Genomic DNA, 13,548 nt, shown 5'->3' with positions numbered 1-13,548 from the left:
GGCCTGGGAGCAGCTCCTGCTGGACAATACCTGGTGCCCGACGATCCCCTAAGCACCACCAGGAACCACCTGAGCAGAGACAGAGACCCATTCTCCTGGGGCGGGAGAGGCAGGACAGCGTGGAGGGTACTTGCCTTGTACAGCCAATCCAGGTCTAATCCCCTGGCACCTCAGTCCCACTAAGAGTGATCCCTGAGCACAGAACCAGGAATAAACCCTGAGCACTGCCAGGTATGCCCACCCCACCACCAAAAAAAGAGAAAAGAATAATCATATGTGGGGCTGGAACGATTGCACAGCGGGCAGGATGTTTGCCTTGCATGTGGCCAACTTGGGTTCGATTCCCAGCATCCCATATGGTCCTCCGAGCACCACCAGGAGTGATTCCTGAGCGCAGAGCCAGGAGGAACCCCTGAGCATCGCCTGGTATGACCCAAAAAGGAAAAAAAAAATCATATGCTTAACCAACCAAGCTGGAGCAATAACACACCGGTAGGGCATTGGCCTTGCGCGCAGCTGGCCCGAGTGAGACGGGTTTGATTCCTCCGCCCCTCTCAGAGAGCCCGGCAAGCTACCAAGACTATCTCGCCCGCATGCCAAAGCCTGGCAAGCTCCCCGTGATGTATTCAATATGCCAAACACAGTAACAAGTCTCACAATGGAGACGTTACTGGGCCTGCTCAAGCAAATCAATGAACATCGGGTGAACAGTAACAGTGACAGTGATGCTTAACCAAAAAAGCTGTCACCGAGGGCCACACACTATACAACCATAACAGAAAGTAGAATCAGGCATGGTAGAGTGAATGGGGAGGGGCCGCTAACAGCATGGGGGGAGAGCGGTGGGGAAAAAGGATCTGGAATGAGGGCCTTGTGATTGTACAACTGAGAACCTAATTTTAAAAACAAACAAAAACATTAAATCAGATTCTCCTCTCTCTGAAGAAGTCTGTATTCTTTCTTAAACACATTTTTCTCTCTTCCTCACTCTTAAAATTTCTAAAAAGGAATCTATGGCTTATGAATTTCACCTGCAACAAACTTAAAGAGAGAGAGACAGAGAGAGAGAAAGAAAGAGAGAGAGAGAGAGAGAGAGAGAGAGAGAGAGAGAGAGAGAGAAAGGAACATTCCAAAAAGGAGCTGAAGATTGGGCAAGAGACAGAAAGGTCAAAGCTAAACAGATCAACAGGAACACAGACTAATTAGAACTCAAGTTCCAAAGCCAGTGAGGAGCCAACAAAGGTTTCTAATTTGGAATGAGGGACTTGCTCTAGAGAAGGAAACGTCATGTTCAAGGCTGTAACCCTGACATAGTAAGCACCTCCCTCCTTGCCTCACTCTGTCTGGATTCACGACCAGAATCAGAACAGAACCTGCTCCTTTAAAATCCTTGGTATAGCTCACCATCTGCTTAAAAATCCATTTAAATTCACCTCTTTATTCAAACAGTTTAAATACAGTTAGATTTACAAGCTGTATTTTTTCTAGTATGTTGCAGGGGTATACGCCGAAAGAATGAAAGCAAGGACACGAGTCAACGAAACAGCTGTCATCATTATAAAAAATATTCAGTATCCCTGCAGCAAGCTGTCCAGGAAACGCTAGCTTACTGAAAACCGTTAGTCAGAACAGCAAAACAAGTGGCTTGGTTTAATCCTGTGTGTTATTAGACAAAATTCCAATCAATTGCTGCTTACAGAAACTATCCTCTAAGGTTCAAAGTATAAAATTCCTCCACCAGGTTTCAATCTGTTGTGAGCATTCCATCTGAACCGGTGAGTTGGCTGAGTCATTGGCCCAGAATATGCTACTGCCGAAAATTCCAAATGTCCTCCCCCTAGCTACCAGAGCAGAAGTGCTGCGATTCTGCGGCACAGACAACTCAGAGTATGCAAATCATTTGAAAAATGAAGACCACCTTAGTGGAATCTTAACCTGCCTTTCTCTTCCCTTTTTTTTTTTTTGGATGGGGGAGGGAGGAGGAAATCGAAGCTGTTACTTTCTCCTGAATCTTGATACCGCCCTTGGGCACAGCTGTGTGGTTCTCTGACATCTTCCCTATAACGCGACACACCTTTATCTTTGGGGAGTCGCGGCTCTTGGACCTGATAAATACTGAGGGACTGTCTCTGCGATTTTTCTGTGAAGTCCACAGTCTGTTCTCCCACTTCCTTCCGGCCATCTGTGCATGACACTGTGGAACCCAGAGATGGGCCCGGGTCTTGGGGCACAGGGCCACTCCGAAGGGGCATCCTTTCTAAGGACATCTATCAGGAACCTAGGCCTGGCGCTCCAGTTTCTCACCAAGGTGGCCAGGTGAAATAAGGCGAGGTCAGCCCAAGCTGAACACAGACAATGCTGGTGTTTAACAACAAGGTTCCCCTTCAGAAAATCCCGCTCCCAAAGCTGCAGTCCCAACACTCGGATCAACTCAGGGGTGAATTCTAGAACCTCAGGTATTTAAAATTCGATCTCAGCTTAAACCCATTGTTTGGCCTGGCCTAAAATGACACGGGGAATGGATGGGGGAGTGGATGAGAGATCGAAGAACTGGATAAATTAGCGATTTATTTGCAAAGTGGCGGGAGGAGGCCTGACTAAGGCAAGCAGCCCGCACAGCCTGACGGGACCCCTCTTGCCCAAGGTCTAGCCTGAATCTAACCCTGCAGAAATCATCCTGCGAATCCCAACTACACACAGACACACGCGCATGCACACACACACAGACACACACACCCCACTCCTGATTCTTATGGCCTGAATCAAACCCTGCAGAAACCATCCTGCAAATTCTAACCAAACACACTCTTTCTCTCTTTCTCTCTCTCTTCTCTCTCTCTCTCTCTCTCTCTCTCTCTCTCTCTCTCTCTCGCTCCTGACTCTTCCAAAACTGTCAGGCCCATGAAAAAGGCAGAGTGAGGTAAGGAACGGGTTCCAGAGCACAGAAAATACAGACAAGACTACATGCAAGCCTGGGTGAAGAATGGAGGGAAAAGAACACATGTCCACAAAAAGACATGACAGGGACCAACCGCAGAAACGTGCACACACACCAAGGACTAGCGGACCTTCCCCAGGGTATCTGACTTTGCTATCTACATCTGCTATGAAGAGAGCCCTTGTTCGTAAATATGTGAACATGATAAAGCAAATGTGACAAAATATGAAGATCAAGGGCGTGAGCAACTGCACAGCAGACAGGCGCTTGCCTTGCATGCCGCTGACCCGGGTTGGGTCCCCAGAGTCTTGTACGATAACCCCACCCCAACCCCGATCCTGCCAAGAGTGATCCCTGAGCACCACCAGGTGTGGCCCCAAAACAAAAACAACAATGGAGGATCAATAAACCCAGGAGTCATAAATACAGGTGTTCTTTGTCCCATCCTGGCCACTTCACTCCAGGTTGGGATGATTCTCATTTTCGGACCGTGGGTCTTATTTCCCCCTCCCTTTTGTGGATGCTATGAGCACCCACGAGTGTGGGCCACGCCAAAGGGAGAACTTCGCGCCTCCAGGGCTGACCTCTACAGAGGCATGGCTGCCCCACACTACTTCTACTCGTTCCTCTCCGGCCCCTACGGCCTCGCTGGGTTCGGGGAGAGCCCTCATTTACTCCTCGGGCCCAGACCTGCCTTTTCTCTCCTTTTGCTTCTGGGCCATATCTGGATGGGCCCGAGGGCTACTCCCAGCCTGGGGCCTGCAAGGTCCCTGTGGTACTGGGGACAGAATCTGGGGTTCCCACATGCAAAGCACATGCTCTAGTCCTCCCCCCGCCCCTCTTTTTCTTTTCTTTTGGGTGGGGAGGGGGGAATCATAGGGGTACTCTGGACTTGCTTATCTCTCGCTCTGTGCTCAGAGATCACTTCTGGCAGGGTTCGCAGGGGCAAGTGGGGTGTCGGAGTGGAACCCGGGTCAGCCCCCCTCGAGGCCAGTGCCCCACCTGCTGTGCTATGGCTCGGGTGCCCCCCTCACTTCTCTTCTACAGCATTTTGCCCAAAGTAAGACAAAAGTGTCCTGACACCAGTGGGACAGAAGAAACATTTCTGGGGGACCAGTTTCGAGTCCCAGCACCATAGAGGTGCCCCTGAGCACAGCCAAGCCCCCAAACCAAATATAAGTAAAAGATTACAGTCATATGTAAAATATAGGCGTTAGAATAATGGAAGGTCTCTAATATACTTCGGTTCAGTTTGATTACTCAATTACTCTATGGCTATAGTCTTTTTTTTTCTTTGCAGAGCCAAGGACAGAATACAAGTTTCCTACATGGAAGGCAAGTTCTCGACAGCCGAGTTACACCCAGGCCCCCAAATATTTTTTACAGTTAGATCAGCTGAGAATCTGAGAGATAACCGAGTCAGTAACATGTGTGTGCCATGCACGCAGTCAACCTGGGTTCATCTTTGGCACTACATATGGCCCCTCCCAGCCCCACTGAGGGTAAACCCCAAGCGAGAACCAGCAGTAAACCCTGAGTGCCACCAGGTGTGGCCCAAAAATAAATAGAAATAAAATTAGATTTGCTGAGTTAAACAACAGATTCTTTTACAACTAGAAATGTAACTTATCACTTCTGACCTCAATTCTGATCCCAGGCAGAGTCAATCTGATATTCATGTGGGGGGGTGGGGGGGAGTTGGATTTTGTTTCTTTCCCCTATTTTGGGGGGGTGGGTGACACCTGGTGGTCCTCGGGGATTACTCCAAATTCTGCACTCAGGAATTTTATACCATGTGGTGTTCTGGGATGCTGGGGATCGAACCTGAGCTGGCCACGTGTATAGCAAGGGCACACCCACTGTACTACTGCTCAGGCACCAATCACACTAATGGAGCATGAAGACCCAGGTGCACTCACTTCTACAGCAAATCTCAGACTCGATCTTCTCAATATTTAGGACTCTCAACTCTTTTCTTTTTTTTTTTTTTTAATTTTTGGGCCATACCCAGTGATGCTCAGGGGATTATACTCCTGGTTCTGCACTCAGGAATTACTCTTGGCAATGCTCGGGGGACTATATGGGATGCTGGGAGTCGAATCCAGGTCAGTGACATGCAAGGCAAACGCCCTCCCTGCTGTACTATTGTTCTGGCCCCTCTATCTCCTTTCTACCACCTCTTGAGCACAGATCTTGTCTCCACTCCTAGCAGTCGTCATCCTTTTAGGGCAGGGGTGGGGAGGAGTTGGACCGTACCCAGTGATGCTGGGTGGGTGGGGGGGTGGGGAGGATTATTGCAGGTGTGGAAGACCACATGTGGTGCTGGGATTCAAATCTGCATCAGCCACATGCAAGATAAGCACCTTAATTTCTGAATCATTTCTCAGGCCCCTTGTCACCTTTATCCTAGCCTATCACAGCCCTACACATGCCAAGAATGCAGTAACAAGTCAATATTTCAAGATTCATGCACATTAACCATACTGCCCCAGTAAAACGAAGATTTAGCCAGCCAAGCACCTCTACATCTGCCTCCAGACTTTTTCTTGAAGGGATTTTGGGCTACATCTGGAGATGCTAAGGGATTACTTCTTACTCTGCACTCAGAAATTACTCCTGGCGGGGATAGGAGGACCATATGGGATCCTGAGGATCGAACCCAGGTCAACCACATGCAGGGCAAGTGCCTGATCCACTGACCTCACTCACCAGCCCCGCCTCCACACTTTCATATCACCCATTTGAACCACCACCCAATATTTCAAAATTCCCTTCACTTTCCACCTATGTGCCTTTTCTTCTGCTTTGGTTCTGACACTGCTCTCTTCACAGCCTTTCAATAATGATTCCATTCTTTCAAATTTCGTGCCAATGGTGATCACCTTGTTGAGACAACATGACGGACCATTTTAATGATCAGCAGCGAATTAAGATGGCCAACAAAGGCCAAAGTAGATGGCTCAAAGGGCTGGAGCACAGGCTTTGCTCGCTACAGCCCCGGGTTCAATCCCATGTAGCACACAGTCAAAGCATCACCAGCCCCTCCCCCCCAAATAAACTATATATACACGTGTGTGTAAACATATATTTAGACACACACCACGCACATTCACAATTGTTCTCTACTTCCATAAGAGTCGTGAAATACATTTTTCTCTTATGCCAGTTTTTGTTCTGGGGCCATACCCAGCAGTGCCAATGGTGATTTTACTTCTTACTTCTAGCTCTGTGCTCAGGAATCATTCCTCATGAGCTTCAGGACCATATGGGATTGCAGGGATGGAACCTGGGTTGGCTGAAGGCCAAGCAAATGCCTTAGCTACTGTATATACTACTCCAGCCCACCAGCTGTTTTTTGAAACTGGCACTGTCTTGAGAAGGATTTGCAGCTTCAGAGAGCCAAGGAACAGTAATTCTCCTGAAAGTTGACTAACCACTTCAGGCCTTCACATCCTCATCTGTGAAATGGGGACACTACTTCTGCCTAACTCACAGTGTTCCAGGGATCAGGAGTCCATGCAACGTCACTGACCAATGCAGTCACCACCCGCCTCCCTGCCCGGTGGCTACTCTTGTTCTGGGAGCACGGAGAGGGAACCAAAGTGTTCCCTAAGTGAACACAGGGCGAAGCCTTGGCCTCCCAAAGAGGGCAGAAATGGGGACTGGCAGGTTCCTTATTTGGGGAAAAAAGGAAGCCAAGAGCTAGAGATGAAGCTGAGAGGAAGCACTGCCCACCAAATCCCATCTCCTCCCGGGAGCCTCTCAGATCCTCCCCAAGAGCCCGAATCATCCACTTCCATGCCTGGATTTGCCTCTTCCCTTCAGAGCAACAGAAGCTTCGCAGGTCAATGAGTGGGCCATCAGCAGCAGCAGCAGCATCAGATGTAGGAGTTATGGGCCACGGCAAGAGTACAGCAGGCAAGGCACTTGTCGAGCACGTGGCTGTCCCAGGTTCCATCCCTGACACCCCCAGCCCTGCCCAGAGTAATCCCTGAGCCCAGAGCCAGAAGTAAACCCTGTGTACCACCAGATGGAGGCCCCAAAAAAGATTTTTAAAATAATGTACTATTTTTTTTATAATTGTGTACTAATTAGAGTCTGTCTACGTGCTCTCTGCCGACAGTTAAACATTCGACTTTTGGAGCCGCGCATCCAACCTAGGGCCTCCTGCAAGCAAAGTAGGCCCTGGTGTGCGGAGGTACCCTCAAAGCCCCCGACTTCACCTTAGTTCAGTCCACGGAGGCGTTACTGACCTTGCAACTGGCTGGCCGACCTCCCCTTTTATGGATTGGGCCCAGAGAGGCTAAGTGATTTGTCAAGAGTCAAGGTCATCGTATAAATAGCAGAGCTAAGATTCAAACTCTGGGACATGGCTGATAGACTCTATCCAAATGCGATCTCATGTGAAAATGAATATGGGTAGAGACCCTTCTTCATGAAGAAAACCTCCAGGAGATTTCCATTTCTATGGGCACCTGACAAAGCAAAAAACGGAAGGGAAAAGGGAACCAAGGCTCAGTTCCACCGAGGAAGCTCCCTGAAGAGACACGACCCGTCTTCTCCAAGTTTCCTACTCCATTATTTCTTTAATTAAACTTCTGACGCCAAAGTTATTTCAATGTCCAGCGAAGACTTACTTAAGCCTGAGCTCAGGCTTCTTTTAAATGATCACGTAATCACGCCAAGTAAACAGAAAATTGTTAAGACTTTTTGAGCCAATAGCAACCATCCTTCAGCAATCTCTTAATAGGTGAGCAGCAATAAAATACACAAGTGGAATGAGTCCTGGTGGTGAAAATATTTAGGCGGTATGATCTATATTCATAACCTCAAACTTCTAGTCAAGCACAATCCACAAAAAGGAAAAAATAAAAGCTGAGCGCAGAAATGTTAGCATGACCAAGTCAAAAAAGAGAAAGCTGCCCACTGCTAAACGTCTCTAAGTGTCCCAGTAAGATGGAAAAGAAAATAAGAAAAGACTAAGGGGGAAGGAGGAGGGGAAAGGAAGAATGGGAAAAAGAGTTAAATACAGTGCCAAGTCCTGGTGCTTAAGCAATTACAGCTCAATAAAGGCAAACATTTCCACCCAAAGAAATCCTTTAAAACAACAACTAAAAACTCCTTTTTATGGCCGTGATATGTTTCCAATACCAATGATTCCCAGTTATAGGAACATTGATTTCCCTTCTTCCTCCCCCCCTTTTTTTTTTATCATTTTACCTGCTGATTTAAAAAATTAAAAAAGAGCACGCACCAAATCCCAGATACAAATGTGGTTTTCAAAAGAAAACAAAACACAGTTGAAGCTAGGTAAAGTTCAAGGGCAACACTTTTCCCGATGAAACAGAACCCGCCTGCCTTCGTCGTGTGTGTACGTATGTATGGGGGGGGGCAATTCAAACACATAGTATCTTTTCATAAAGGCAACAATTTGAGTTACAAAGTAATAACGGGGAAAGCCAAAACAGTTTGACAGCCCGCCATAAGGGCCGCCTTGATCATGACTCACACAATGCCTGCAACCATTTACAATAGTAATTAATGCACAAGTCCCCCTAATTAAATTCTAAGAGGGTGCGAATGCTTTAACTAAGTTTACAAGAATTGCTCCTCCTCGGGTTTGGTTGCTGGTGGGGGTTTGGGGATTTTTTCTTTTTGGCTTTGTTTTTGTTTTCTTTTTTCTTTTTTGGGGGGAGGGGGCCTCCCAAAGAAAGGAAGACACGCGTAATTACGCATCCCCCTGCAATCCTTCCAGCCAACATTCCCTCCGGCCCCATCTCTCCCAACTGCTCCCTGCGTGCGAAAAGGAAAATGACACGGGGTGGCGGGGGCGGGGGGAGCCCGGAGGAGCGGCAAAGGCGGGGGTTGGGGGAACTCCCCGAGCCCCCGAAAGGGCGCAGCGGCGCGGGAGCGCCCGCGGCACGGGGCTGGGGCTCGGGGGCGCCCGGGGGGCAGCGTGTGTCGGGGGGCCAGTCTGACCTACCTGCTGAGATTCCGTTCTGCGTCTTTGGTAGCTTTAGCTTCCAATTCTCTGCAAGAGAAGAGCGGCGGGCGGGGAGAGAGGGATGCGCGCTGAAAACCGAGCCGCTGCGGCAGAGGCTCGCGCCGGGGCGGGTGGGGGAGGGGAGGGGCGCCGGGGCGGGGGGCGGGGGGCGCGCACAAAGCTGCGGGGGCTGCAGCCCCGCGGCGGGCTGGCGGCGGCGGCCCCGGCCCGGCCCCCGCGGGCGCGGGCAGTGCCGGTCCCGCTCCGGCTCGTCCCGCCCGGCCCCGGCCCGGCCCGGCCCCGGCCGCGCAGCCCCCGCCAAAGCGGGCGTCGGCCGCCGCCCCCCGCGCCCCCCGCGCCGCCCCCCGCGCCGCCGGGCCCTGCGGCAGCGCCCGCGGCGCCCCCCCCCCCGGCGCCGCCACACACCCGCGCGCGCGCACACACACACGCACACACACACGCACACGCAGCGCCGCTCACCTCATGTGTGTAAAGTGCACGAGCAAGTGGGGCGCGGCGAGAGAGGCCCGCGAGCCTCAAGCCCTCGGCAGCGCCGCGGGGAGAGGCCCGAGCCGCTGCACCAGCGCCATTTTCTACCCCGACCCGCCGCCGCCGCCGCCGCCGCCGCCGCCGCCGCCGTCGCCGCCGCCGCCGCCGCAGGCCCCAGACCGGAAGTGAACGCGCCGCGCGGCAAGTCCTTCCGGGGGCGCCGCGGCCCGCCGCCTCAAGATGGAGGCCCTAGCAACTGGACGTGCCGGCGGGGGCAGCCCTTGGCAACCGGCCGGCGCGCCGCGCGAGGCCTGGCCGAGCTCCCCGGAGGCCGCGGAGGGGGCGAGGGCGGCTCGGCCTCCCGCGAGGCCACCGGCAGCCCTCCCGGCCCCGAGCGAGGCCCGCCTCCGCCCCCGCCCCGGCCGGCGCCCCGATTTGTCGGCACCTCCCGCCCCGCCCGCCCGCGCCGCCGCCGCCGCCGCCGCCGCCCCGCGCTGGGCTGCGACATCGGCTTCCTGCTCGACCGCCCCGCCCCTCCCCCACCGGGACCGGCCGCGTCGGGTCGGGTCGGGGGGACGACGGCGGCGGCTGGGGCCGGTGGCGGGGGAACACCGGCGCCCCCCGCCCCCGGCCCTGCGGCAGCGCGGCGCCCGCGAGCCCTGGAGACTGGCCGGGGAGAGCGGCCTTGACCTTGGGCTGCGCTCCGGCCCGCGCTGCCCGGGGAGCGTCCTGGGCACCCGAGCGCGAGCCCGGCGGACAGCGCTCGGCCCCTAGGGTCGCCCCCCCCCCCCACACACACACGCACAACCCGGGTTCAATCCCCAACATCCCGTATGGTGTACACACACACACACACACACACAGCCCGGCCAGGAGTACTAAGCTGGGTTCGGTCCCCAGCATCCCGTAGGGTACACACACACACACACACACACACACACACACACACACAGAACTCGGGTTCAATCCCCGGCATCCCATAGGGTGCACACACACACACCAGGTTCAATCCCCAGTCTCCCTTAGGGTGCACACACACACACACACAACACCACCAGGAGTAGTAACCCGGCTTAGATCGCCGGCATCCCATAGGGTGTTCCCCCCCCCCCCACACACACACACACACAGCGCCTCCAGGAGTAGTAATTCCTGACCTCAGAGCCAGGAAGTCAGCCCAAGCACCCCCCGGGTGTGGCCCAAAAAAAGAGCCAAAAAAAAAAGAATCCTGGTGTCTTACAGGTAATACAGATATTTCATCATCAGATACTAAATTCCAGTATTGACGGTTGAAACTCATAGACAACCCAGCCGTGCCTCCTAACCAAGCTGGAGTGAGAGAGGATGAGGCGCTTGTCTCGCACGTGGCTGACCCTGGTCCAATCCCCAGCCCTGCCAGAAGTGGCCCTGAGGACCGAGGTGGTGGCAGTAAGCCTGAGCACAGCCCAAAATGTAGCCCAAAATAAATGAATATACTACTACAATCTGAACCCCGGGCATTCTGTTAGGATCCCGTGAAGACGATGGGAAAGTGGTCGAAAGGAAGCAGAGAAGGGGGCGTTCACGGATAAGAAATCTGCAGCCCTGGCAAGATGCGTCTACACACCAGGTGTAGACTGAAAACCACGAATGTAGGGCTCCTTGGAGATGCAAGAGACACCCCCACACTGGGCCCAAGCTCTACCCTTGCACCTGGAGGAGCCGGGTTTGATCTCCAGCCTAGTGCCCTGGCAGTAATTCCTGGGTGTAGAGCCAGGAGTAAACCTCTGAGCATCACGGTGTCACCCAAAAAGGCAAAACAAAAAATAGAAGGAAAAAAATACATGCCAACAGTTAAATACAGCAGTGTGTACATACATGGAAACACAGTACTATTCCTGCACATGTGTGTTTTAAAAACGTCACTCTAAGAATCATACCATTTTCCTCTTTTTAAACGAGTTCCTGCCTTTGGGGCCAGACAAAGGTTTTCCCAGCACAGAGCCAGAAGTAGTCCCTGTGTCCAGCCAAGAGTGACCCCAAAACCCCCCTAAAAATAAAAATATCTAGGGTCAAAGCAATAGGACAGCATGTATTGCCATACCGGGGGCCAATCCCCAGCACCACATATGGTCCCCAGTCCTGCCAGGAGTAATTCCTGGGTGCAGAGAGAGGAATAAACCCTGAGCACGACCATTGTGGCCAAAAAAATAAATAAAAATGTCCCCAAAGCTTCCTATCGAAGAAACAAAATCTTCCATTACAATCCAGATCCTATCCCCTGTTTAAAAAATACACATGTGTGGTGGAGGGGATGGGGGAACAGAGAAATAGGACAGGGGTGAGGTGTATGCCCTGCCCAACGCCAACCCAGTTTTCATCCATGGCCCTAAACACCATCAAGCTTGGTTTCAGACCAGGTCAGTGTCCCACCCCACACCCCACAATAAGATGTGCAATAAAGTAATGAATAAGGGAACGACTGCACATTAAGTTCTAAAGCATACGGATCAAAACAGTAACTGGTGATATTATTTCATTTCATCCTCCCCCTTTTTCTGGACTTTTTGTTTTGTTTTTTGTTTCCTTTTTGTTTATTTTTGTTTTGGGCCCACACCTCTGAGTTCAGGAATCACTCCTGGCAGTGCTCAGGGACTCAGGAATTATTCCTGGCAGTGCTCAGGGGACTCAGGAATTATTCCTGGCAGTGCTCAGGGAACTCAGGAATTATTCCTGGCAGTGCTCAGGGGACTCAGGAATTACTCCTGACATTGCTCAGGGAACTCTGTTTCCTTTATTTACACAAGTATGTCAACATCTTTAATCAGGTTGACAAAATGTGAAATTCAGGAACACCAATGAAATACTGGGGAGCTTCCTTTTCCTGACTTCATCCTTGAGTTCAATTTCCTTGTAAGTATTTGGTATGGTTTTCTTTTTTGTTTGTTTTGGGGTCACACCTGGCAGTGCTCAGGGTTTACTCTTAGCTCTGGGCTCAGGAATCACTCCTGGGAAGGCTCAGGGGACCATATGGGGTGCTAGGGATGAAACCTGACGTGGTCGCGGGCAAGACAAGCACCCTACCTGCTATACTGTCACTCCAGCCCCTGGCATGGTTTTCTGTTCTGTCTACTTAAGATACGAATGTTTATATATTACAGTATTTCTTTAGGAGTTAAAAAAAATAGGATTGTGTATGTTTAGCACAATATGCTTTCATACAATGTTTATGAATGATTTCTCACAACAGCATACGGAAATAAAAACAGTAATATTTATCAACTTGCACAGCTGTTAAGATTAGCTGATTTACTTCCTCTTGGAGGGCCCCAAATCCAGGACCTCACATTTGTGACACATGATTTACCGCTGAGCCATTACTAGCCCCAGGCCAGGTTTCTTTCTTTATTTTGGTCTATTACACTTTCTTAGTTTTGAATAGCTCATTGGTTCTCAATGGGAGCAATTCTGTCTCTCCTCTCGCCCCTAAAGTATATAGGGCCAAAGAGATAGTACAGTGGGCAGGGTATTGGTTTTGCAAGAGCCAACACGGATTTGATCCCACTCCTGGCATCCAGGTTCCCAAGCTCACCAGGATGCCAGGAGTGATCCTTGAGCACAGAGCCAGGAATAAGTCCTGAGCACGGCTGGGTGTGGCCCAAAAGCAAACAAAGAAAAAGAATAATTGGTAATGTCTTGGTTTCTTGCTGTAACAAGTTGATGTATTGGTATCTAGCAGATAGAAGCTAAAGATTCTGCTCAACATTCCACCATATTCAGGAGACATTCTGACACCACACAAATGTGGGTAAACCAAAATGCCAATAGGTAACCACAGTGGGTAACCCTACAACTCTCAGCCCCCAGCCCCCCTGGGAAGCTAAGATAGAACTGGTTGAAGGGGTGTGTGTGTGTGTGTGTGTGTGTCTGTGTGTGTGTGTGTGTCTGTGTGTCTGTGTGTGTGTGAGTGAGTGAGATCAAACCTAGGTCAGTGCCACATGCGAGGCAAGCACCCTATCTTATTATCATTCCAACCCCAGTTGAAGATTTTTGAAGAAGTCTAACATATTCTTTTAGGATATGTTTCTGCTAGGTCTAACATAAATCTTTCAGAATTGCAGTAACATTCCATGCTAAAAGCTGCTTAATGCCCCCTTGC

At 51.2% G+C, this 13,548-nt stretch overlaps 1 protein-coding gene across 5 annotated transcripts in view; it reads right to left on the bottom strand.

Annotated features, from left to right (window-relative positions):
• TNRC6A (trinucleotide repeat containing adaptor 6A) overlaps window positions 1-13,548 on the bottom strand; it is a 156,459-nt gene that overhangs the window by 64,684 nt on the left and 78,227 nt on the right. For 4 of the 5 annotated variants that reach the window (XM_056138762.1, XM_056138764.1, XM_056138766.1 and 1 more), the window contains exon 2: window positions 8,922-8,969. In XM_056138762.1, coding sequence (XP_055994737.1) covers window positions 8,922-8,969 — 48 coding nt within the window. Of the gene's footprint in view, window positions 1-8,921; window positions 8,970-9,401; window positions 9,601-13,548 lie in introns of those variants that run through there. The other variant, XM_056138765.1, reaches the window with a different exon arrangement.

This window comes from Sorex fumeus, unplaced genomic scaffold (genome assembly GCF_029834395.1).
Source record: "Sorex fumeus unplaced genomic scaffold, SorFum_2.1 ptg000130l, whole genome shotgun sequence".
Lineage (NCBI taxonomy): Eukaryota > Metazoa > Chordata > Mammalia > Eulipotyphla > Soricidae > Sorex > Sorex fumeus.
This window is presented reverse-complemented; position numbering and strand designations above follow the sequence as displayed.